Here is a 24,459-nt window from a genome sequence, read left to right on the forward strand (position 1 = left end):
GGCACACAACGTACCACTGTTACTTTCGAAGTAGGAAACAGGCTCAAGCGATGGACGTGGGCACCGGGAGGCGCCTGAAGCTCAAGACACTTTGTCCGCTTAGCCCAGTAAAGAAAGCATCGGGGTGGCGAGGTGGGACCCCTCCGGGCACGCGGGCTCCGGCCCCTGCGGGCAGCGTCGGCAGGGAAGGGGTTACAATGATAGAGATGACAGGAAGACCCAGGGTGGCACGAGCAGCCCAAGCCGCCGCTCTCCGCAACACCTCCCCGCCCCGGGCGGCCGCGGGGAGCCGACTGCGCAGGCGCCAGAGCCCGGCTTGGGGGCCTGGGGTGGGGGGGGCACCTCCCTAGACACCCGGAAGTCTCCGCCTAACGGGCCGAGCCCGCGCCTCCAGTCCTGGAAGGGGGCGGGGCCCGAAGCCCCTCGGCGCGCGGTGCCATAGAGCGTGGACGGAGGACCCGTGTCCTAGACGCGTCCGGAAGTGGCTCCCTGGGGCGCCCGCTCCGCACCATAGAGCCGGGGGGGGGGCGGCGGCTAGGGGGTCGCCAGACTCGCCTTCCTAGAGCGGCGAGGACGGGGTGGAGGCTGGAGGTGGGGGGAGGGGGAGCGGCGCGGGCGGAAGCGGCCAGGAAGGTCACTTCCGGCCTGGGCGTCCGTCCCCCTGACCCCAGGGTCTGAGTCGCCGCTGCCGCCGCTGCCACCATCCGCGAGGGAGGAGAGAGGAGGAGTGCGGCGCGGCGGCCCTGGGACCGAGGAGGTGAGGGGAGGGCGCGGGGACGGGGGGCGTGCGCCTGAGGCAGGGTGGGCGCGCGCCTCAGGGCGCCGGGCTGCGGCCGGGGGGGCGGGCGGGGAGGCGGGAGGCGAGCGCGACTGGGCGGGCGAGTGCGCGTGCGCGCCGCTGGGGGGGCGTGAGTGGGCTCGCGGCCGTGACGCGGGGCGGGGCGGGAGGGGGCGCCGGGAGGGGCTGCGGGGAGCGCGCCCGGGGACTGCGCGTGCGCGGCGCCGCTCCCGGGAGCGCGCCCGGGGCGGGAGCGCGCGGCGCCCCTGTGGCTCAAGCCTGGGGGCCCGGGGCTCCGGGGGTGGGGCCGCGACGTCCCCTCAGCCTCCCGGGCGGGTGGTGGCCGGAAGTGGTGGCGACTCCCGGGGGAAGTTGAGGCCCAGGTGGGGGAGGGGGCCGTGCGGGCCCAGCCGGTCTGACCGGAAACGGCGGCCCCAGAGGGCCTGTCTCGGCCCACGGTCTGACCCCACTCCTTCCCCTTTTCAGAGAAGCCCGGGTCCCGTTGCCGCCCCGGGCGGGCTGCGTGCGGCCTTTGATCCGGTCGGTAATTACGGGCATTCCAGTCTGCAGGAGGCTCATTCATTCGCCCCGGCCCAGGCAGCCGGCAGGAAGAGCGTGCGCCAGAGGGGAAGTGACTGGGCCAAGGTCAGGCACCGCGTGGCCCGCGGGGCAGGGCGAAGACGGTGGCCGGGCCCGATGGCGGCTCCCGAGGCCGCCGGTTGCCGAACCTGTACTCTCCAGTCTCGGTCACAAAGGGGAACACCCCAGTTCGTGGAGATGAGTGCCTCTCGGACTCTCGGGGTCAAGCAAGCTCGGGATCAGACGGAAAAGTGGGCCACAGCGAGTGCTGACAGCGGCTCTACCAGTGCCGGCCCAGTGCTGGGCACCAGTAACCGGGAGATGAACAAGGGCCCTGAGAGGGTGCGCCGAGACCAGGACACAGGTCCTTATCCAGGGGGCCAAGGGAACCGGGGAAGACATCTTAATCTGGCCCAGCCAAGTAGGGCAGTCAGCTTTTTAGGAAGGGAGTGACTTGAGTTTTGTTTTTCATGTGGTTCCTGCTGCCAGGACTGTGTTGGGCAGTGCTGAGGATCCAGCTGGGAGTCGGTCTGGCCTCGTCTCTGGGGCAGCACAGTTGCGGTTGATCCTAGCTTATCTCCTAAGACTGTAAGCCTCTTTGGCTAAATGCAGCTGGCCTTCACCTACCTGCCTCTGCTGCACTCCCTCTGGTCCTCCTGCCTCGGCCCCAGGGAACATTCAGATCAGATTCATTCTTGTGTTATCTCTTGTCCTGGCCCTTTTCCTCCTGGAAGCCTTCCAGCCCTCACCCCACCAGGCAGAGCTAGAGAACAGGAAGGGTTTACTGCTGTGGGCTGGGCCCAGAAACAGCACTGCAGTGTGTTAGCCCAGAGCTCTGGGGTCAGACAGACTTGGTTCAAGTCCCTGCTCCACCATTCCTCACCTTTGTCACCTTAGAGCACATGTCACTTCTCAGTTTCCACTTGAATAAAACGGGGTGACAATAACAGTATTGACCTTGGTAGAAGGGCTGTTAATGCTTCCCTTTTAGAGCCAGGACAGGCCTCAGAGAGGTGGGTGTAAAGTGTGAAAGGGCTCTGGAGCCAGGCAGTCCTGCGCCAGGCCAGGGCTGGGCTCCGTCTCTTCCAGCCCTGTGACCTTGGACCTGCCGCTTCCCCTTCCCAGGCTCAGTTTCCTCCTCAGTCCCCTAAGGTGGGGACTGCAGTCCACCGTTCATGCGTCGAGGCTGCTGCACGCACCTGGCCCTGCGCTGGGCGCTTGGACACGGTGGTCCTGGCACAGTGCTCTGCTGTGGGGTGGAAAGGAGGGTCACTTGAGGCCCCCGCGGGCGGCACTTCCTGTTCTGGAGCAGCTCAGAGGCCTGTGGGGGAGACGCGTGCACAGAAGCACCAGGCAGCGGCATAGAGGCGTTTGCCAGGATAGCCCAGGGAGCTGGAGGAGCCCGGAGAGAGGGTATGCTGGTCAGGGAAGGCTGTCTGGGGAGGTGGTGTGTCCTGAATCTTGAAGGACAGAGAGGAATTGGCCAAGAGGACCCTGGGGATTCAGGGAGGATGATGGTTCGCTCTAAGGGGTGGGCAGTGGCAAGGTTTCAGGCCACAGCCTCCAGCAGCTGCCTGGCTGCCCTGTTGTCTTTGATGTCACTGCTGGACACAGCTCTTGGGGCATCTGTGCTCAGACGCAGCTCACAGCCCCCCAAGCCTTGCTGTTCGCCCCGCAGTGCTGCCGGAGGTCTCCTGCCCACCTGCTTGCCAAGGCACATGCTGGGCGCTGCCCCTGGGGAGTCAGCTGTGGCCCTGGCCTCCTGGTGGAGATGGACTGCAGATCCAGCGACACTCGCTGAGCACTTGGCAGGCGCCTGGCCCTGTGCCTGGTATTCACTGTCCTGAGCCCTTGGAGGCCCTGGGATGGAGGTGGTCACCCCCATTTTAGGGGGGGAACCGAGCCCCAGGTCCCACAGTAGCACAGGTCTGTGTGATTCCAGAGTGTGGCCCTTTGCCATGATGCCGCTGTCTCCGTTGACTTATGTCTTCTGGGGAAGCTGGGGGTCCAGGCGAGAGAGGCTGTTCTGAAGCCCTCTTAGGTGTCAGTGGTCGGCTTTGGGACCCTGGACTCCCCCTCCAATGGGGTGGACTGATGAAGATCTTTACCCAGAGGGCTGCTGGCTGGCTTAGGGGACTCTGAGACCCTGCCCCTCATTTCAGGTGTGACTTGCACGGGTGGTCGGGACGCGGGCAGTGAGTACTGAGATCATGGTGGCAGGAGGCCTCACTGACCCATAAGGCATGTGGGGGAGTTCGGGTTGTCACACCAGTGGTGTCTGCAGCCCTGTCTTAGGAGCGCCGGGCTGACCGCCTGGGGCCCAGAGTCCTGGGCCCGGAGTTTGCCGCTCTGCCTGCCTGACCTTTGGGCTCACAGAACAGTGGCTTCTCTCGTGCCGAATGTGGAGTTGCATGTGGCCAGCCTCGTAATGGATGGTACTGAGGACCGGACCCAGAGACACATCAGATGTGATCCTTTCTTGAAGTTCAGGGTCTGACCAGTCGGAACGTGTGGATTCCAGGGGCTATGTGTGTGGGGTCTGCTGGGGTGTGTGTGTGGAGGACGCACGGGCTCAGTAAGCCCAGGACGTCCCTGGGGATGCGGGCCTCAGCTGTAGAAGTGGAAGCAGAGGGAGCAGGCGCAGTGTCCTCAGTGAGAGGAAGTGCCGTGGAGCCTGGCCCACCACTTCATCTCAGCCCCACTGCTCTGTGGCTCCGTGACGCTGGGTCAGCCACCGAGCTTACCGAACTCGGCCTCAGTCCTGGTCAGCGCTTCCTGGGCCGTGCTGGGCGCCTGGCTCCGTGTAGAGCATACACAAGCGTCATCTCGTATGATTCCGACGCCAGGCCCGAGCAGATGAAGGGACATGGGGTGAAGCACATGCCCAGGGTCGTGGGGGTGGTGGGCAGTGGGGCCGATTCCGACCCTGGCAGCCCACCCTTCTGCCGGAGAGGACGTCCTCTCTGTCTTGGTGGTGGAGGGGATCAGGATTACGGACCTCCTGCACCCTGTGCTTAACTGGGTCTGGGATCTGCTTAAGCTGAGGGAAGGGAGAAGTCTGGGGACGCTTCTGGGGGAGGTGCTCTTTCTGCTGGGCTCTGGCAGCAGACCTGCAGGGAGAAGGCGGGTGAGGGGAGAGGAAAGATGCACTGTGCTGGTGGGCGGGGCAGGAGAATCCAAGCCCCCTGGGGATGGAGGGGTCTGGCCCCTTGGCCCGATGGAAGACCGACAGACATGAGATGGCCTGTAGGTGCAGGTCTGGTTTTTTGTTTTTTCTGTTCTGAAGAGTATTTTAATTTGTTTAAATAATTTTTCATTTCTCACTAACACGTAAGAACCAGGAGTGTTTGCAGATGTTTCTGAAGGTCTGGAAATGTGGGATGAGGGCAGGTGGCCACACTGGGGCAGCGGCTGCAGGCCCACCTGCAGCCGTAATAGTAGGTCGAGGTTCTAGGAGTTCTAGAAACTCCTCTCTCGTGGAGCAGGCGGGGAGTAGTGACTGGGGCCGTGTGTGCCTGCCCTGAGCTCACTCATTTTTCCCACCAGCCCAGCCGCTGCGGGGTCCCAGGGGAGGGCCGCACACAATGCGTGAGTGGGGTGGTTGGTGGTGAAGCTGAGAACATGGGGAGGGTGTGAGTCCGGGGAGCCCCAGAGAGGCCAGGTGGGGAGATGAAGCAGTGACGTAGACTGACCGTGAGGCAGCCTAGTCAAAGAGGAGAGGGAGGAAGCGGGAGAGAGGAGGAAACAGGAGCGGGGGGCCTGAGGGGCTTCGCTCAGTCCTGTGTCCAAGCGTGCCAGCAGTCGCTCTAGGGAAGAGTGGTCTACCCAGCTGACCCCGGATCAGACAGAAAACTTCCAACCGGTCAGTCTATGGAAGAAACATGGGCACGTGGAAAGTTGCCAGTGAGCTCCCTCCACTAAGAAAAGGGGGGCATAAAGATCCTGATGGCATCATTGAGACATTCCCCCAGTGTTCAAACCACAGGTCTGCCGTGGGGAAGGCCCTAAAGGACCAGCTGGGGGTGCCGGCGGACTCAGAGGAGGGAACAGTCCTAGGTTTTCAGGCCTGGAGTGAGGGGTGAAGATGTCCTCAGAAAGGGAGGTGGGGGAGGAGCTGGAGGGGTTTGCCTGCAGCCCGGGTGTTGCTCGAGGTGCCCCACTGTCCCCTCCAGCCGGTCTGCCTTTAGGGAGCGGGTGTGCACAGGAGCAGATGCAGACCCCGAGGAAGGAAATGAGGGGCGATTCCAGTCGTGGTGGATGCTGGGAAGGAAGTGGGCCCTGTGATGTGGTATGGGGTGGGGCTTGTCGGCCCAGGGAGGTGACATTGGAGCACACCCTGGAAAGGTGAGAAGGCCCCAGGCAGGTGGAGGACTGGGCAGGGCTTTCTGGAAGGAAAAGGAGACCTGGGCAGGAGGTGGGTGGTGGGAGTGCCAGGCTGGAGGAGGAAGTGGATTTGCAAGGGTGGCGGCCAGAGGGGTCCTGTGGAGCCTGGGGTGGAGTCTGGATTTTGGCCTTTGTGCTAGTGGGGGTGGGATGGTTTAGGCCATGGAGTGAAGGGAACTGAGCTGCCTTTAAAAAGGAAGAACAGCTTTACTGAGATATAGTTCCCACATCGTACGAGTCACCCACTTACAGTGTACGGTTCAGCAGTGGCTGGTGTGTTCACAGGGCTGTACGGCCATGTTGCTCGGAGGACTTTCTCATCATCCCCTCAGACTGTGCACCCCCTCCCCTCCCCTGCCCGGAGCCCCTGGGAACCACCGATCTGTGTTCCGGCTGTGGGTTTCCCTGTCCTGGGCATTTCATGCCACGTGGTCCCGCGTCTGCCTGCCTCCCTGAGCATCGTGCTTCCCAGGTTCATCCGTGGTGATGCGACGCGGCATGTGTCAGCGCTTCCCTGTGGGGCTGGGGAATCCCCCAGCTACAGCTGGGCTGCGCTGGTGCATCCATTCACCTGGTGGTGGGCGTTCCAGCTGTCTCCACAGCTGCTGGAATTTGTGCTTCTGTGAACATGTGTGTGTCTGTTTTTATGAGGACGTGGTTTCCATTTCTGAGGTATATGGCCAAAAGTGGAGTTGCTGGCTCGTGCTGTAATTCTGCATTTAACCTTTCGAAGAGCTGCTAATCTCTTTTCCACAGTGGCGCCACCATCCCGCATTCCCACGAGCAGTGCCCAGGGGGCCAGGTTCTCTGCATTCTTACCAGCACTTATATGTTCTGTTTTTTATTGCGTCCGTCTCACTGGGGTCTCACTGTGGTTTTGACGCATGTTTCCCTGATGGCTGAGGATGCTGAACGGCTTTTCATGTGCTTATCAGCTCTTTGTTTTCTTTGGAGAAATGTCTGTTCCCATCCTTTGCCCGTTTTTTAGTGGCTTATTTGAACTAAAACTTGAAAGGGTGAGTGGGTCTGTGCTGTGGGGACCAGACTTTAGAGGGGTATTGGAGGGCGTGCAGGCCCATGGGGGTGGAGATTGGGAGGGGGCGTGAGGATGGACAGCTTGGGGGGAGCCGGAGGAGAGGGCCAAGTCTGGGCCTCCAGAACTCCAGGAAGGCAGGGGAGGGTGTGCGCACACACTTGTGCTCGTTGCTGTCACGGGGCTAAGACTGAGATGTAGCCACTGGGTTTGGTGACAAGAGGGTTGGGGAGGTGGTTAGGGCATGGTAAGGGGCCGGGGGGTGTCATAGCTCAGGTCTGATGGGGGGGAACCAGCAAGAGAAAGAAGAGGGAGAGGGGGTGATAAGGAGAGAAGTGAGTGGGCCCTCGGGGGGAGGGGCGGGGGCAGACGGAGGGTAGCAGGACCAGGCAGCCCGACCTTTCCCACATTGAGAACCCAAGATCCTGGGGAGCGGAGCCGGCGAGGGGGGGAGGAGGAGGGTGGTTGGCAGGGGAATAAAGAGGGCTAATTGGCGGGCAGGCATCCAGAGGAGGTGGGCGAGATCTAATAACAACAATAATAACAATGATTTGTCTCATGCTTAATAGCAGGCCCGGCCGTCAGCCCTGGTGCTAATTGCATCGCTCTAGGGCCCGGCTGGGCTGGGCCGGGAGGGCGAGGGGGGGCCAGAGCAGGGTGAGGACCTGGCCAGGGTGGTGCTGCTGAGAAACTGGGGAGCCGGGAGGGAAGACAGGGTGGGGAGGCTGCGGAAGGGCAGGACCCACCTCTGTGAGCCTCAGAAGGTGTCAGGCTCACAGCCAGGCCAGCTGCAGGAGCTGCCCGGGTCCTGGGGGTCCTGGGAGCTGGTCAGGGCAGCCTGTGGCCTTCCTCTCTGCACCGGCCTCTGCAGATGGGAGTGCCCCTCTCCGTCCCCCTTCGAGATCCTGGGGTGGGACCCAAAGTCCCCAGAATCAGGACAGGAGGCCTCAGAAGCTGCTTGAATGAGTGGATGAGTGGATGGGCGGATGGGCGGGGTAGCGGGGTAGCGGGTGAGCAAGTGAGTGGATGGGAGAGGAAGGCACCTGGGCAGTGTCTAGTGAAGGACCTCAGCTCCCCACGAGGATACCACAGCCTGCACTTCCCGAGCCTCTCCTGGGCTCTCACACGGGTTGTGCGTGGCCCAGTGAGGCCCAGCCGCTTGTGCAGGTGACAGAGTGGGGCAGGGAGGTGCCAGGAGCCAGGGAGGCACTGCTGCAGGGCCCTTCCTGGGAAGGCGGCCGTGTTCTCACCCAGGTGGTTGGTTTAAATCTGCCTGGCAGGTGGTGTCACCTCCCCGTGCCCGGGGCTGAAACTGAAACGGAGAGGAGACTGTCCCCGTGTCCCCAGGTGTGCCCTGGGCGGGGCAGCCCTGACCTGCAGCCCCAGCAGGAGACCTCACCCACCCTCAGAAGTCAAGGCGAGAAGCTGTGTCCTCTTACCCTCCTGCCTCATCAGGGCTTCCCGCCGAGTCTGGAATAACGTGCAGGCTCCTGGTGGGGCCTCTGCGGCCCCTCGTGTTCATCTGCTGCCCCAGGCTGGCTCCGTGGCTTTCAGGGTGAAGAAGTGCGCCCCCGCGCAAGGAGCAAGGAGAGAGCCTTTCTCTTCCTTCTGAGGTCTCCCCACCTGTCAGAGTGTGCCTTCAGGCGCGGAGGCCCCAAGCCCCCAGCGCCTGCCCCCTCTCCTGCTGGACGTCATGTGCAAGACACGGCTCCAAAAAGAAAACTATAAGGGTCTTGGCATGGCGACCACAGCACTGACCCCCAGGCGGGGCCTTGTCCAGGCCGCCCGCCGGCCCCCCCCCCCCAGCCTTCCCGCCGTTCCAGGCTGGGCCGCCCTCAGGCCCACCTCGCGGTCCCCGCCTCCAGGCCTTTCCTGTGTGCCTCCTTGGCCTAGGATGCTTCCCCCAGACCCTGGCCCCCTTGCTCCTTTGCGTCTGGGTCGGCAGGCTTTCTGAAACAGGCCAGGTGGTAAACGTGTTAGGCCTTACAGGCCAAGAGGCAGAGTTGAGGATATGTATGGATACCTCGATATCGATTAAAATGTGACTATTTGACCACAGTGCAAACTGTCCTTTGCTGGCGGGCGGCTTACGGGGGTCGTCGTGTGCAGAAGCTCCGCACGGCATTCCAGTCTGTCCCCGTCTGTGGGGGAGGTAGGGTTTTCTTCTGCCCTCTTGGGGCTTCCGGCTGGACTGACTGAGACAGATTAACAGGAGAAAAGCTTAGAACTCGTGGGAGCCCTCGCGGGAAAATCGAGGACCCAGCGCAGCGCCAGGCGGAGGTGCTCTTTATACAGCAGGGTGAGCAGAGTGGCCAGGGTTGGGGGGAGCTGCCGCCTCGGGGGACGGAGGATGGGTCACTGTGACAGATCCCCCTCCCGCCGGTGTCTCTCCCTCTCTCCCCCTCCCCCTCTTGGACTGTTTCTCCCTCCTGGGGCAGGGAGAGCACCTTCCCGTGGGGGTTTGTCTCCTGCTTTCAGGAGGAGGTGGGTTCAGTGTCCTCCTCGCACCTGCTGTTTTCCGAGTGCCTGGGACTCAAGATAATCAGTGTGACAAAGTGGCCTGAACCTCACGCCCTGGCTCAAGGCCAGCCTTCCCCACTGCCCACCGCTTCCGGGCCTGGCCTCACTTTGTTCCTGGCTCTTCCCACGGTGGACATGGGGTCCTGGCTCCCTCACTGCCTGTTCTGGGAAGCGCGGGCTGCTGGTGCTCAGGGAGCACCTCTGAGCGCAGGAAATCTGTTCTGGCCACAGGGCAGGCCCCCTGACACCTCCCTGTCCTCTGTCCAGTCCCCCTGCTTGTCCCCAGGACGGCCCCTCGCCGTCCCACTGCAGGAAGCCGGCCTGAGGTGGAAGTCCCTGATTTTATTGACTTAGCAGTGCAAGTGGGAGCACGTGATAACCGCTTGGCAAACAAGTTCCCACACAGCGGAGCGGCCCGTCCTACCTCCTCAGCCCCCTCAGCGCTGGGCTTCTCTTCCTTTTCTTTCTCTTTGGCGTTTCTAATGTTTGCTGTGTTGGGATCAGAGGCCCTCAGACAATTTTTAAAGTCGGTTTACTTTGTAATTGGGATGTAACTCGCGATTCCATAAAATTCGCCCTGATAACGTGTCCAGTTGAGCTGTTTTCAGTCTGCGCACAAAGCTGTTGTGTGCGCACTGATTCCAGCACATTTTCAGCAGTCCAGAAGGTACCCCGTGCCCACGAGCAGCCCCTCCCAGCCCCGGCCGGGCCGCCTCTTGTCTCTGCCCGGACACTTCACAGCAGCGGAGCCGTGCTCTGAGTGGCCCTCTGTGTTGGCTGCTGTCCCTGAGTGGGTGAGTTGTCGCTTCTTTTTGGCTGATACACACAACACCCTGTGAATGTGCATTTGTGTCTCTTGGGCGTCTACGTGGGAGTGAGCTGTTTGCACAGCGGCTGCCCTGATTTGCAGGCCCCCTAGCCGTGCAGTTTTCACGTTTACCTGCAATCCGAGGGCCCATCCAGCCCCATATCCCACTTTGTCCCCTCAACATCCCGATTTCCCTGTGACACAAAGTCCTTGTGTCATCAGAAAAGAGCCCGATGTTTGGTCTTTTCCCTTATTACAGAAGTAATTATCCATTAGCGTGGGAAAAATCAGAACGTTGGGGGGGAAGGAGGAGGAAAGGCTAAGGTGCTGTTCCTGTTCTCGGGGCGGGGGCGGGGGGGCCTCTTTACAGCGGCGGGACTTTGTTTCTGAGGCTCTGAGACGTCCCGTGGGCGCGTGTCCGCATGATTTGTGATTTACTTACGGCTTTCTCCTACCACGGGGCTGGCGGGTTCTTTCCGGTTCTTCCCCTGCTCTAAATCTTGCTGTGATGGACTGTTTTTTCCTTGCAAGAAGCATTTTCCGAGGTTTGGGTTTTCCCCGCAGATTAGCTACTGAAGTGGGCTTCCTTGGGCAGGGGCTGCGAAGCCGCATCACCGGATTGTGACCTTGTGACTCGGACTGTGTAGGTTTCACCCAGCTCTTGGCCTGCTGGGCTGGCTAGGGAGCTCCATGGGTCCGAGAGCCAGTCTGCCCTTCCTGTGTTGGTCTCATCACTTCCTGAAGTGGGTCCGAGAGGGTTGGGTGGTGGTGGTGGGGTGTCAGAGTTTGGGTGTACTGCGTTCTGTCCCTCGAGCCTCCGTTCTGTTCAGACCTGTTTATCTGGGCATCACCCACCTGTCTCAGCACCTGTCGGTGTCTGGTGCTGGTGTGGGGCACCCGGGGGGTCTTGGCGGGGCGCTGACATTGCAGGGTAGGGAGGCTTCTCAGGAAGTGATGCCTCCCTGCAGCCTGGGGGGAGATGGCTGCAGGCTGGGTGGCTGTGGGTCTGCATAGAGGCTGTGTGCCAGGGTGGGGGAAGCAGGGCAGTGCCCTCCCACATCCTGAGGCTGCCACGTTCCTGGGAGTTACCGTGGCCCTGAGCCTGGTGCCCTGGTGTGGAGTAAATCCTAGCTGCCCCGCTGCCCTTGCTGCCATCCAGGTGCTCCTTGCTATTGCTCAAGGGACCAAGGACCTGGCCCCACTGTATCTATGAGCCCCAGTTTCCACATTTGTAAAACAGGGGCCATAATGGTGCTCACCTTGAATGGTGCTTACAATTCAAATGGCTCCCCAGTCCGCTGCCTGGCCTTTGAGGCCCTCAGGAGAATCTGTCTATGTGTCTCAGCCCTGGATCTGCCTCAGGGCCTTTGCACCTGCTGTCTGCCGCCTACGTTCCTCTCCCTCCCTGCTTCTCATTCAGGCCTGCTCCTTGGAGATCCTCCCCAGACCTCCCTGGTCAAGTTCCCCGCCCCCATGTGTGTCTGTCTCCTGGACTGTCAGGGACCTCCCCACAAGGCAGGGGCTGTGGCCTGTTCACCACGATGTTCTCAGGGTTGGAGACCACTGTGGGGGTGGGGGTGAAAAGTTCAGGTGGGGAGGAGAGGATTACATCCCTGTCTCGGGAAGTGCATGGAGCACACACAGCCAGCCCCGGTGGAACTGCTAATGCTCCCACCTTCTCTTTGCATCAGTCTTCTCACCAGGCCGCGTGAGATAGTAAGATAGTGGGAGGGAAGCTGCCTTGGTTTTGTCATCACCCCTGAAGCAGGAGGCTCTCTGAGCTCCCCTCCGACGTCAGTAGAGGTTACTGAGGGGCAGGGTCACTCCTCTGGCAGTGGAACGGGCTCCTGGTGCCTGGGTGGTGGTGTGCCCCTTGTCACTGGGGAAATGAGTCGGGCTCACTGTGCCAAGGTGTGTGATGCTCAGAGGATGGTTGGCCCCCTTCCTGGGTGCCAGTTTCCCCATGTGGAACAGGAGACGGAAGGACTGTGGGCTGAGAGGCTCTCTGAGCTGTGTGCATTCAGACAGACTGGCCCTGGTTTAGACCTGAAGGGGCCTGAAAACCCGAAGAGGAACCGAGACCCCCTTCAGGTCCCAAATCGACCATGCGGCTTGTCAGGAGGCCTGCCCGGGAGTGATGTCACACCAAGGAGCAGGGCCCAGAGGCTACTGGCGTGCTGTGCCCCCAGCGCCAGGCTCTGGTGGGATGCAGGGCCGAGGGGCCTGTCCCCCTGGGCTGCTGTGAGGCAGCTGTGTCACTCTCTGTCTTTCTGGTGAGGAGATTGGGGCGGAGGTGGGGTCTGTCCCTGACCCCAGCTGGTCAGTGGTGGAGCTGGGACCTGAGCCCAGCTGGGTGGCCGCTGCCGGTGCACTTCCTCCTTGCCTAGGTTGTGTGTGGCCTCGGGCCGATCCCCAACCAGCGGGGGAGAAGAGGGCCGTGTCGGCCTCGTCTGTCAGGTACCACTGTCTGTGGGGTCCAAGCCAGGCACTTGGGGTTCGAGGGCTGATCAGAGCCCGCACAGCGCCTGACCCCCGCTGGGGCCCTCCGTCCAGTCTGGCCTCCTGTAAACTCTGTCCTTCTGTGTCGTCCCCTTCTAACAGGGACCCAGACATGGAGCTGCGGGAAGAGGCCTGGTCTCCGGGGCCGCTGGATTCTGAGGACCAGCAGATGGCCAGTCACGAGAACCCAGGTGAGGTGGCCTTGGGTGGTTCTTCCAAGCTGACCCCTCATCCCCACCCTGGACCGGGCTTCCTTTGCCTCTCTCTCCCCCTCCCATGGCTCTGGGGTGGCTGTCCTTCCTCCAGAGGGTTCCGCCAGGCCACCTTCTGGGCCTGTGTGGAGTCTCTGGGTTTTCCCACAGCTGCAGGTCCCTGGGAGCCCTTGGGGGCCGCCTCCTCCCTGTCCCTCATGGCCTGGCCCCCCTCCCCCTGCTCTCCTGGTGTTCTGGGTGCTCTGCCCTGTTTCTAGGTGGCCCCTCAGTTCTTGCAGGCAGGAAACTCTTTAGACCTGGGGGCAAACCCAAATGCCAGTGGGGCCAGAATGTAACAAGGCCGGGGATGAACCGTGATGTGCGTGGAGTGGCAGAGGAGGGGCAGTGCCGATTTTGGGGAAACAGTGGGGCTGTTTGGGTTTTTGTGGGACCTTTATTTTTCTGGGTTATCTTTCACTTGAATTTGAAATATTGGCAACATGTTTTATTTAATAAAGCATTATTTGGGTCGAATAAACTCATCTTTGAGCACATGGGGACTAGTGTTTGCTTGCCGAGACCCCACCACGGCCTCACCCCTTGTCCCCTGTTGAAGCCGTGTTCCCAATCCCAGAGGCTGTCATGCAGGAACCTGAGAAATAAAGTATGGACTTTTTTTCGTGCTGCTGTTGATGCGTCTTCGTGTGGGCATCACATCTTCATGCGTCTTGGCATGAGGTCAGCCAGTGTTTCTTGCTGTAAAGGGCCAGAGGGGATGCGTATTCGGCTTTGCAGGCCTCGGGCCCCTGTGGCTGGAGAGTGGCCACAGGCAGTATGTGTGACCCCATGCCGATAAAACTTTATTTGTAGAACAGTCACTGAGTTTGCAGTCCCAGTGCCAGCGTACTGTAGTCGTCCAGCAGAAGGGTCCTGAGGACCTGGACGAGAGCTGGGGGTAGGCTTCATAAAGCACTCAGCCCCCTTCTGCTGGTCTGTCCAAGATCCACTGAAGGAGGATGAGGAAGCCTCTGGGCTGGCCCCAGGTGGCCATGGTTGCAGAGGAGGAAACAGATTTCAGGGCTGAGTGCTTTGCCGAGGGCACGGGCCCCTGGGGCACAGACCCTCCGCCTCCCAGAGGGGAGGATCCACGGCCCATCCTTTCCTGTTTTACCGTTCCCCACCCCCTGCTGCTGCCCCCCAGGCCTGCTCCTTCTTCCTTTCCCTGTCTTTTAGCCCTTTTAAAATTAAATCTAAAATCTACTTCATCCTGGAACTCTCCAGTGCAGACAGCGCAGTGATTGCCCCTCCCGCTGCCTGGCCTCAGCAGTGAGCGGCACTTCTCTGTCTTCTCCCTGGTTGTGCCCCTCTTTTTTTTTTTTTTTTTTTGACGTATTTTAAAGAAAATCTCAGACACTGTATCATTTCACCCATAAATTCTCCAGCAATCCGAGACGTCTCACCAGCACAACCTTGCTCCTTCCCGCCCTCTCACACCCAGTGGGCCGAGGTGTCCCAGCTGTCTCCAGAAGGCATGTTCGCCCTTGAGTGCAGTTTAATTTTACAAGCCATCCATTAACTCATTCTCCTTAGGAAACCTTTGAAAAGTACAAGTAGGTCCTCATGTCCCCTTTGTCCAGCCTGCTGCCCCTGACCCCTTCTCCCCGACCAGGAGCTGTTGGAAATCTGCTCCGGCCACTCCCTGCTACGCTGCCCCCACCTCGTGATGCCCCTTTGCTCAGCTCATAAGCCATGTGGCCTGGATGCTTCCATTTGCTGTGTGTCCCATTGTTCTGGGCCAGCCCCATTGGGTCTGGGGAGCCTCCTGTGATGGTCAGTGCTGGACCCCTGCCCTGAGACCGCCTGGCTGATATCTGGGTGCAGGAGCAGCAGGCTTGGCCTGGCTGTAGCTCCCGGGGGCTGTTTCCCTCCAGCCTGTCGGTGGGGGACTGGGGCCCATGGGGCAGGGCTGTAAGCACTTCCTGTTGTGCCCCATGTTTGTTGCCAGCCACCTTGGTCGTCTCTTCTCCTGGACTTCTCACACCCTGCGAGGTTGGGTGCTGATCTGAGCGTGCTGGGCAGAGAGAGGCTGGGCCACCGCCCAGGGTGAGGCCATCAGGAGCCAGTAGAGGGTGGCCGGGGCTGCACTGTCTGCAGGCTGCAGCCGGTGTCTGTACTGTGCCGATTGGTCCCACCCATTGCCTGGAGGCCCCTTGTCCTGGTGACCCCAAGCTGGAGTTCAGGGTAGAGCCTGCACCAGGTGCGGGTGGGAGAGCCATCCAGGCTTATGCTGGGGTCTTAGCTGCAGGGCGTTCAGAAAGAGAAGCAATCCAAAAAATGGGTAATAAATCAAGACATCCGGGTTCTGAGGCTTGAGTCTTCAGCTGGTGTGTTGGGACTCACCCACTGGGGCAGGGTTCAGGCCTCCGACTGTCAAGCCCCGTCCACAAGTCTCAGTGCCCTTTAGTCATCCCGCAGATCTCACCTAAAATGCCACGTCTGAGCCAGGGTGACAGCAGTCCTTGGAGGTCCTCAGACCTCTAGTAAAAACCCCACAGCCGCATAACCCCGGGCGCTGACAACACACCTGAGGTGTGAAGCCCCGAAATACAGCTGGATGGGGACAAGCCAGCGGCCCGGCCAGTGTGGTGTTAGCACGGGTGACAGGGGAGGACACCCCATTTGGCCCTCGAGTGTTCACTGGAAGTTATGGGGTGGTCCCACAGAGGCCAGCAGCTGACATTGGGGGTGTTCTGTTCAGACTGGGAGCAGGGAGCACCCCGCCAGGGCAGGACCTGCGCAGAGCAGCCTGCCAGGAGGGGATTCAGAACTGAGTGGGACTCTGTCCTTGGCCACAGCTGGGGAGGAAAGAGAAGGTCCAGATAAAAACGGGGGTGCGCAGAGCCGGGAACCTGCAATAGCTGGTCACACACTCACAAGACGGAGCTCCGAGAAGCCAGAACGTGGCCTCCTAGTTCAGGGAAACTAAGCTACAGAAATGGACAGCAGGAAAATCCCGAGTTCAGTCCTCTTGCTCCCATCCCCTGAAAACCTGTTAGAATGAAAAGGGGCAGAACAGGGTCTCCACGGACAGAGAAAGGGGCCAGAGATAACCCCCAGACCGGCCGGGATCATTCAGGAGGAGACACAGCCCCTGGAGGGCACGCCCATGGCAGCTCAGACCAGGGGGCAGAGCCCAGCCGAGCGTTAGAAATACAGGTTCATCTCAAAGTGAAGACGAAGGAGAAGGAGCTCAAGACTGAATAAAAATAACACATTGTTCTTTAAGAAAAATGGAAGGTGACAAGGAAGGGCCTTTATAATAAACAAGAAATGAATAAAGGTGAAAACAGGCAAAAAAAAAAAAAAAAGAAGTACTGAAGTTAGGGTAAAGAAAAGCCCTTGAAGAAGAAATCCAAAGTAAGAGCGAGGAATAAATGGTAAAAACTACACGTCAAGAAAACATTCCTGAAGTGTCAAAATTAGGTACTGAAGGAGCAAATGACAGATCTGAGAATACCAGCTTTGGATGAGCAAGACATGCACTCTTCAGTCACGGGGCTGCTAGGCAAAAAGAGCCAATGACTTACAAGGCAGCATAGCTGGGGTTGCCGCCAGCCTGTCCGCAAGGCTCTATGCCAGAGGAAATGGAGTGATATTTGTGGTTCTCAGGGAAAGAACAGAGGAGCCAAGGATCTCATATTCAGCAGAACTGACCTCCATGTTTGAAGGGCACAGAGGAACTTGTTAACAGCAGGAGCTGAGCAAAGAGCATGCTCGTGGGCCCTTCCCGAGGAATCGGGGCGCATGAGCCCCGGGCAGCCGGGGCTAGAAAGCTGGACGTCTGGGTGAGCGGGGTCAGGCTTAACGAGGGCTCGGACCGTGGTGGTCCGGCTGTGACGTCAGTGAGGGGAATGGGAATGGCACACACGAAACAGATGACTTGCTTCCTCGGGACTCCTGCTTGGCAGTGACAGTGTTAGAGTGGTTTTTTTGAAGCTGCGATGTGGGGTCAACAGATGAGAAACTATGGGGTGTTCAAGTTCTCTCCTCCCCTTGTGAGGAAGGGAGGTGCAGATGTCACGGAAAAGACTCAGTAAAACCTGTGGGCCCGAATTTGTAGGGGAAGTATCAGTTAGAACTCATGGGAATTTTATCTTAAAAAAAAAGTGACGGGTCATTTCCAGATTTTGGCTTTCAAATTGTTTCCCACCAACAGAAACCAGAGCTCTTTGGAGAAACAGCCGATTGTGGGTCTGGGGCAAGAGGTGTGGATGAAGCTGGAGTACCTGGTTAGGCTGAAAAGCAGAGAAGCCGTCCAAGACCACCCGAGTCCTGGCCAAAGGACGCGGAGCCCACTCGAGGCTCCGCGTGCTGAAGATGGCAGGGTGATAACGATGGCAGTGGGTGAAACCCACCAGGCGTGTTTAAAATTGTGAACTCATAATGATGTTAAGAAAGGAAAGACTAGTTGGTTACCTTGGAGGATGATAGGGAACCAGTTCATAATCTTGAAAACTGGGTGGATAAGGGGAAATGAGGTTTATCCTGCCATAACCACAAGAAATTTACCACTGGGCACCAACCAGAGGGTGATGGAGAGACTCTAAAAGCCATTCCAGCTACTAAATGCAGAAGAAACCACAGAACAGCCCCATTTTGCACCCCTCAATAAATTAGTAGATCTAAGTGTTGAGTGTCCATGGCTGTTGACATCAAAAAAAGAAACATGAGATTCCAGTGAAAGAACTGATTGCACCTTCAGAATGACTGCAGGGGCCAGCTGCGCTGAGCAAGCCAGCTGCTAACTGGCAGCAGATGCCAGGGACTGGGTGCACGCAGTCAGCAAGAGTCCTGCGGGCCAGCTGTAGGTAGAGCTCAGCTGCTTCAAAAGGAAAATTGTAACGAGAAGCAAGAGACGGGAACCTGTGTATTAAAAGAAAGTTAAAGACAAACAATTAAAAAGTAAGGGACCGATATATGGTATATATGTATTTACATGCAGTATATTGTATATGTGCAGTCAGATTGTAACAACTCTACCTAATAGAACTGAAAACAAACAAAAGTAACGGACCAAACTAGTGTCTGGGGATGTGCACTTGGGTGACAGAACCGTGAAGAAATGCAAGGGCGTGATGGCTGCACGGGTCACGATGGTGGTTGCTTTGGGGGTTGGGAGGGGGCCCGCTGGGTGGCCAAGACCTGGTCCTGACCAGGGCATTTGTCTTACTGCGCTTGTTGTGATCAGCTCTGCATTCCATTTGGAGGCTCTCTGCAGGTCATGTGTTTTACGAGAAAAAGGGAAAAGGTTAACATCCAGGAGGGTCGCAGGGCCTCCGCTTCCCTAGGTCTGTTCGGAGGCGATCCTCCGTGGGGCAGGAACCTGCGTGAGTGGCAGGACCCCGCCTGGGCCCAGAGCCGCAGGAGCTGGGGGACCCCGCGCCCTCGGGGCCTGAGCTGAGCCCTCCTTCAGCCGGAGGACGAGGACAGTTGCTGTGGGAGCACAGGCCTGGCGCCTAGGACACAGCCTCCCCTCCTGGAAAGGGTAGCCGTTGCCACCATCAAGCGGTGACTGGTCACTTCAGTTGTTACTGAGGGAGCGCTGTGTGCTGGTCACCGTGCTCTTCTCTTCCCGGGAATTCTTGAGTCCTTTTAAAGATGACGCTGTGAGGCAGGGAAGTTGCTGCGACCTGATTTTCCCCATGAGGAACGTGGCCAGAGGGAAGCGGTTGACTTCTTACCTGACCTGGAGGAGGGCGGTGGGTGCAGACTCAGACCCTGTGCTTGGAAAGGCAGACCCCTGCGCCCACTCGCAGAGGCCAGCATCGGAGGTCCGTGGAGGGGCCTGGATGAGAAAGAACCCCGCCTCGCAGAGTAAAGAGACCCTCCTTCCTTTAACACCTGCTAAAAAAGTAGCACGCGCCTCACAGGGAACGCAGCAGGAGTCGCGTAGCCTGAGGCACACACCGGGAGCCTGCAGCCCTGGCGCCTCCTCACTTCCCGGCTGATCTGGGCCGGCGGACCTGTGGGCTTTCTGTGCCTGGTTCTGGACAGGCTCGCCGCCTCTCGCCGCAGCTCGCCACTTGCAGATCTAGCCCAGCCGCTTGCTGCTGTGGAAGGTGTCGATTTAAGGAATCGCATCCTCCCACCACCCGACCCCAACCCCGTCCCGCGTCCCCTGTGCCCCTGGTTTAGTTACAGGTGTTTCACAAGTTTAGATGGTCTGTGTTCAGTTCATGTCACCGTGATTGGTATGCTCTTCATAGCTGAATCACATCGTGTATGGTTAAACTTTCCTTTTCGACAACTTTGAAAACAAGATGTTTATTTTAATCAAAGGAGTGCAGAGAACTTACAGTGAGTCAGGTGATACGGCTCATTTCCCATGAAGAGCAAGCTTCGTGCCCCCCCCCTTGCCCCTCTGCTGCCCCGACACACTGCTCAGGGGGGACAGCTTCCCACCTTTCAGTTTTTTATTCTCGACCGTCTCTCTAGGTAATGTGCTTATGACTCCACTTGATCTATGTTGACACCAAAGGGGGCCCCTTCCCATCTCTTCAGAAGCAGCCCCCTTCCCTCCCCAGACTTCCTCCCTGTTTTTTTTTTCCTGCTCCAGATAATTCCATATCCCAGACCCTTTACCATACAGGCCGTATTCCAGTACTCCTTGCCATAGAGGAGTGGTTCTCAAAGTTGAGGTGCTCAGAATCACTTGGGGGTGCCTTGTGGGCCCCGGGGTATTGTTCGGCAGTGCAGGAGCTCGGTGGCTGTCTCAGGACACAGACTGCGGTGTAGATCTTGGCTTTGCCGCCCCCAGGCCGTGTACCCTGGGGCGGTGGTTCATTTTACTAGTGCCTCGGTGTCCTCGCCTGTGAGGATCCGAGTGCCATTGCGCCCGCCTTAACAGGATTTAAATGCCTAGGGCCGCCCTCAGCACATCGCAGCCCTTACAGGTTTGCCAGCGTTATGAGCATTTCGTTCCCGGCCAGGTGTTGGAACACGGATCCAGCCGCTGTCCTTGTGGGCTTGCAGGCTAGTGAGGGAGGGAGCGGGAAAACAAGTGTTCGACTAGATTATAATCCTGTTTCACCTTTGAAAGAAATCTGCGGCGTGCACTTGGGGATGGGACCGGAGGCCTCTGAGCGGGGCTGTGCCCCAGGGGGCAGGTCTGGAGACCAGTGGGCGGGGCTGCGTCCCAGGGGGCGGAGCCGGCGCTGAGGCGGAAGTGGGGACTTGAGCACCCTGCCCCGCCCCTATTCTGTAACTCGGGCCAAAGCCGGACCTGGGGAGCAAATGTCGTCGTCGAGGGTGTGTAGACCAGTCTCGCAGAGCTGCGCAGGCTGGGGAGGAGGCGGACTCATTTATCCTGGGAGGCTGCTCAGGCCAGGCGCGGTGCAGATGTTTGAGAGGCTTCGTTGGGCAGACACCGTGGTGGTGTCCTCAGTCTGCAGACCCCAGGACCAAGGCTCCATGCTCTTTTAATGTCTGCACTGGGCATACAGGACCCACAAAACCAGGGGCCAGGGCGAGGATGTCTGTAGTAGAGAACGCGCAGTTTGCGGGGTTCCACTCCCACTTAGTTGCGGGTCAGGACTTAGGCGCTGTCCTGTGATCCCATTAACCAGTTCGGTTTCCCCTTCTCTTCTCCACCCGCTGTCAGGATCGTCTTCCAAGAGCCCAAGCGTGACAGCATTTCCAGGCTTGCACATCTGCAGGGTGCTGCAACCGTGTTCCCCGGGCTAAGGTGCAAACTGCCCTGCGGCTGCATTCAGGGCTGGCCGCGCCATGCTCTGCCCTCAGCCTGGAGCTTTGGGCTTCTGGAGTCCTTTCTTACTAGGAGACTTCCCTGGACCTCCATCCCTCACTCCTGTTTGGTTATGTTGATTTTTTTAAACAGACGTTTCTGGAATCCCTGCTAATTCCCGGGCATTGTTCTAGATGTGAGGGAAACAGCCTTGAAGGAAGGAAAAGCCCTAAGGGATGGGTAATAAGTGTTTAGTAAAATGCCAGGGCTTGGTCGCTTCTGCTCCGAGAAAAAAAATAGGAGTGATAAGGGATGGGGACTGATGGGACATCTGCTGAGGGCCAGCTCTGTGCAGAGAGCTTCGCACCGGCCCAGCCGCCCTCCGAGGTAGGTGCTGCCATCGTCCCTGTTATAGGGGAGTCTGAGAAGGCGCACAGAGGTGAGCGAGTTGTCCTGGACCATGCACAGCAGCGAGGGGAAGAGGCGGGTGGAGCCCCAGCCGGGGCTGGCCCGGGCCGTCCGCGCACGTGGCCCCTCTGACTCGCCTTCTCTCCTGCTCTTGCCTTCCAGTGGACATCCTCATCATGGATGACGACGACGTCCCCAGCTGGCCCCCGACCAAGCTGTCCCCGCCCCAGTCTGCGCCCTCGGCCGGCCCTCCGCCCCGGCCGCGGCCCCCGGCCCCCTACATCTGCAACGAGTGCGGCAAGAGCTTCAGCCACTGGTCCAAGCTGACGCGGCACCAGCGCACGCACACGGGCGAGCGGCCCAACGCCTGCAGCGACTGCGGCAAGACCTTCTCGCAGAGCTCGCACCTGGTGCAGCACCGGCGCATCCACACGGGCGAGAAGCCCTACGCCTGCTCCGAGTGCGGCAAGCGCTTCAGCTGGAGCTCCAACCTCATGCAGCACCAGCGCATCCACACCGGTGAGAAGCCCTACGCCTGCCCCGACTGCGGCCGCAGCTTCACGCAGAGTAAGAGCCTGGCCAAGCACCGGCGCTCGCACAGCGGCCTCAAGCCCTTTGTGTGTCCGCGCTGCGGCCGCGGCTTCAGCCAGCCCAAGAGCCTGGCGCGCCACCTGCGGCTGCACCCGGAGCTGTCGGGGCCCGGCGTGGCGGCCAAGGTGCTGGCGGCCAGCGTGCGCCGGGCCAAGGCGCCCGAGGAGGCGGCGGCGGCGGACGGCGAGATTGCCATCCCGGTGGGCGACGGCGAGGGCATCATCGTGGTGGGAGCGCCGGGCGAGGGGGCCGCGGCGGCCGCGGCCGTGGGGGGCACGGGGGCCAAGGCGCCGGGACCCCGCTCGCGGCGTGCTCCGGCCCCTAAGCCCTACGTGTGCGTGGAGTGCGGGAAGGGCTTCGGGCACGGCGCCGGGCTCCTGGCGCACCAGCGCGCCCAGCACGGGGACGGGCTGGGGGCGGCGGGCGGTGAGGAGCCCGCGCACATCTGCGTGGAGTGCGGCGAGGGCTTCGTGCAGGGCGCGGCGCTGCGGAGACACAAGAAGGTCCACGCCGTGGGCGCGCCCTCCGTCTGCAGCCGCTGCGGACAGAGTTACTACCGCGCCGGCGGGGAGGACGAGGACGACGACGACGCGGCGGCAGGCGGGCGGTGCAGCGAATGCCGCGGCGGGGAGGGCCGGTAGGGGCGGGGGCCCGGGGGGGCGGGGCCCCTCGGGCTTGGCGGGGCAATGGCGCAGGACCCAGAGACCCGGGGAGAAATGGACTGGGCAGACGGGTGCCACCGACCGACGACGCACTTGTCTCCTTCGGCTCCCACGGCCCGGCCCGGACTGTCCGCGTGGTGCGGTGGGCCTGGGGCGGGGGGCGGGCGCGCTCAGTGCGCCGCCTGGCCCCTCCCCGCGCCCGGCCCCTCGGCCTGCCCGCCCCTTGTAGGTTTTCGGTCGAGCCCGAATTAAGACGTTGTGTGAGAACTAGAGACCAAGAGACGACAAAACTCACGAGCGAAAGACCATTTTCCCTCTTTCTCTTCCCCCACCGACTGGGGGTGTGGTGAGGATGGCGAGCAGTCGGGCCCTTTTCACTCGGAGGGGCCCCAGAGCTGGAAGGGAAAGAGGGGTCGTTTTCCCTTTTAGAATTTTCTTTTAATCGTTACCCCATTCCTGACCCCTGCCCACCTTTATTTTCTCTCTTCGCCTCCGCCGCGGGTCCCATCCGCCTTCCTGGCCCTACTCCTTCCTCCCCTCCTGGATTTGGGGTAGCAGAGGAGTGCTGGAGCAGAACCCGCGTCCAACTGCACTCCTTAGAAAATGGGGGCCCGTCTCTTTCCTGGCCTGGGCGAGGTGGAAGGAGGGGCGCGGGGGGCAATAAATCGCGCTATCCAATTGTCCCTGCTGTGCGTGGTTCTTGAGTTCGGAGGGGGAAGGGCCAGAGGGCTCCCCACCAGTTGTTGTTGAAGGGGCTCCAGCCCAGAGCCAGGCCGTGCTGCCGAGTCAGTCCGCGCCCAGGCCAGGTGTAGGCTGCGCTGTGTCCTGGAAGATGACCCAGCCAGGTCACCTGTAGGGGGCTCTGGGCCCCACCAGAGTGGCCATCGTGTGTTGGGCTGGAGTATGGACAGGCTTGTGAGGAACTGGGGCGATTTTTCAGAGTAAAGCCCGCCTCCTGCCTCTTTTAGAAGGAATCCGACCGTCTTGGGGGTGCTTAACACAGGCCACCCCCATGTTGCAGCGGCAGGCAGCTTTCCTCTGCGCAGCCAGCAGGAGCGCTGGCTGCCATGTGCGCTTCTCCCCCAGCCCCCGAAGCCCCTTCCTGCATCCAGCTTCTTGGAAGACTTGGCCTGGAAACTGCGCCTGTCTCCCCAGGCTCAAATCCCCATGGGCAGGGCCGGTGGTGGGGGGCAGTCAAAGGGTCACATCCCAAAACCATACTGTGGCAAAGAAGATGGATAGTTGCCTGCCCTCCACGGTCCGAATGGGGGAGACCCCTGGGGGTCTGGGTGGTGGTTTTCCAGTGCTTCCTGTGGCTCTCTAGGCACTGCGTCCGGCCCCGACGGACCTGGTCCCGCAGTAGAATCAGGCAGCAGTCCTGGGAGATGAGGACTGCTGGGTGGGGCCCTTTGATGCCAACTCCGGTGTCCTGGGACCCACAGCTGGATCTTGGGAGGCTACAGTGGCTTGTCCTGTGGGAGTAAGAGCCCTGCCAAAGGGTATTTTCAGCCTGGCTGGAGGGCTGTGGCTGGACTCCAGGTTCCTTTTCCTTCCGCAGAAAAAGGGGAGTTTACTAGCAGAGAGTTGAAGTAGCAAGCGAGTTTTCCAGTTTGAGTCCTGAATCCCCCCACTGCGACACTCTGATCTCCCGTCCTTGAGCAGATTATGACCCCACCCGCTCAGGGCCTCATTCTCCTGTGGAGAATGAGACTCGAAACCAAGGTCAGGGACAGCCGCCTGGTGGGCGGGGACTCCCTGGGGGGATTTATTCGAACATCTTGGGCGTGACTGGAGGTCAGAAAGGCTTGTTTTCAAGGGGCTGTTGCCTTGCTTGGAAATTGGTTAACGCGGTTCAGTTTATTTTGAGACCTCAGGCCACTCTAGAGGAGGAACGGGTGAAGCTGTTGTTTGTCCAGAGAGGGCACAGGTAAACAAAGGCTGAGCAAACATTGCCCAATGCCCCAGGTCCCTTCCCCTCCACCCCGTGTGGACCTTGGGCACTTTCTGAGGCCGGGGAGGGCGGGAGAGGAGGAGTTGCGCTGGGGTGGCTGGCGGGGTTGTGCCCCGGCACTGGTTGGGTTTCCTGCACCAGCCAAGGAAGAAGGAGCTGGGAGGTGGAGACAATGGGAGGCACTCCAAGAGGCAGTGGCAGGAGCTGACATCCAGGGCAAGGAAGGTTACTGGCCAATGTCCAGTGTGCCGCAGAGGCTGTGTGACCCCGGGCAAGTGGACTAACCCCTCTGACCCTCAGCTTCCCCCTCTG

At 60.1% G+C, this 24,459-nt stretch overlaps 1 protein-coding gene across 4 annotated transcripts; it reads left to right on the top strand.

The window, feature by feature from the left end:
• The first annotated feature begins 466 nt into the window (after positions 1-466).
• Positions 467-22,879, top strand: ZNF787 (zinc finger protein 787). 4 transcript variants are annotated; one of them, XM_072968401.1, is made up of 4 exons: positions 467-757; positions 1,265-1,423; positions 12,703-12,791; positions 21,106-22,879. In XM_072968401.1, exons 3-4 carry the CDS (start codon positions 12,713-12,715, stop codon positions 22,173-22,175), a joined length of 1,149 nt encoding a protein of 382 aa, XP_072824502.1. In that variant the 5' UTR covers positions 467-757; positions 1,265-1,423; positions 12,703-12,712; the 3' UTR covers positions 22,176-22,879. The 4 variants fall into 4 exon arrangements, with proteins under 4 accessions (XP_072824502.1, XP_072824501.1, XP_072824503.1 ...); XM_072968400.1 differs by lacking the exon at positions 1,265-1,423 and having other exon boundaries at positions 474-757; XM_072968402.1 differs by lacking the exons at positions 467-757; positions 1,265-1,423 and adding an exon at positions 1,434-1,721.
• The last annotated feature ends 1,580 nt before the right edge of the window (positions 22,880-24,459 follow it).

This window comes from Vicugna pacos, chromosome 9 (assembly GCF_048564905.1).
Source record: "Vicugna pacos chromosome 9, VicPac4, whole genome shotgun sequence".
In the NCBI taxonomy this organism is placed as follows: domain Eukaryota; kingdom Metazoa; phylum Chordata; class Mammalia; order Artiodactyla; family Camelidae; genus Vicugna; species Vicugna pacos.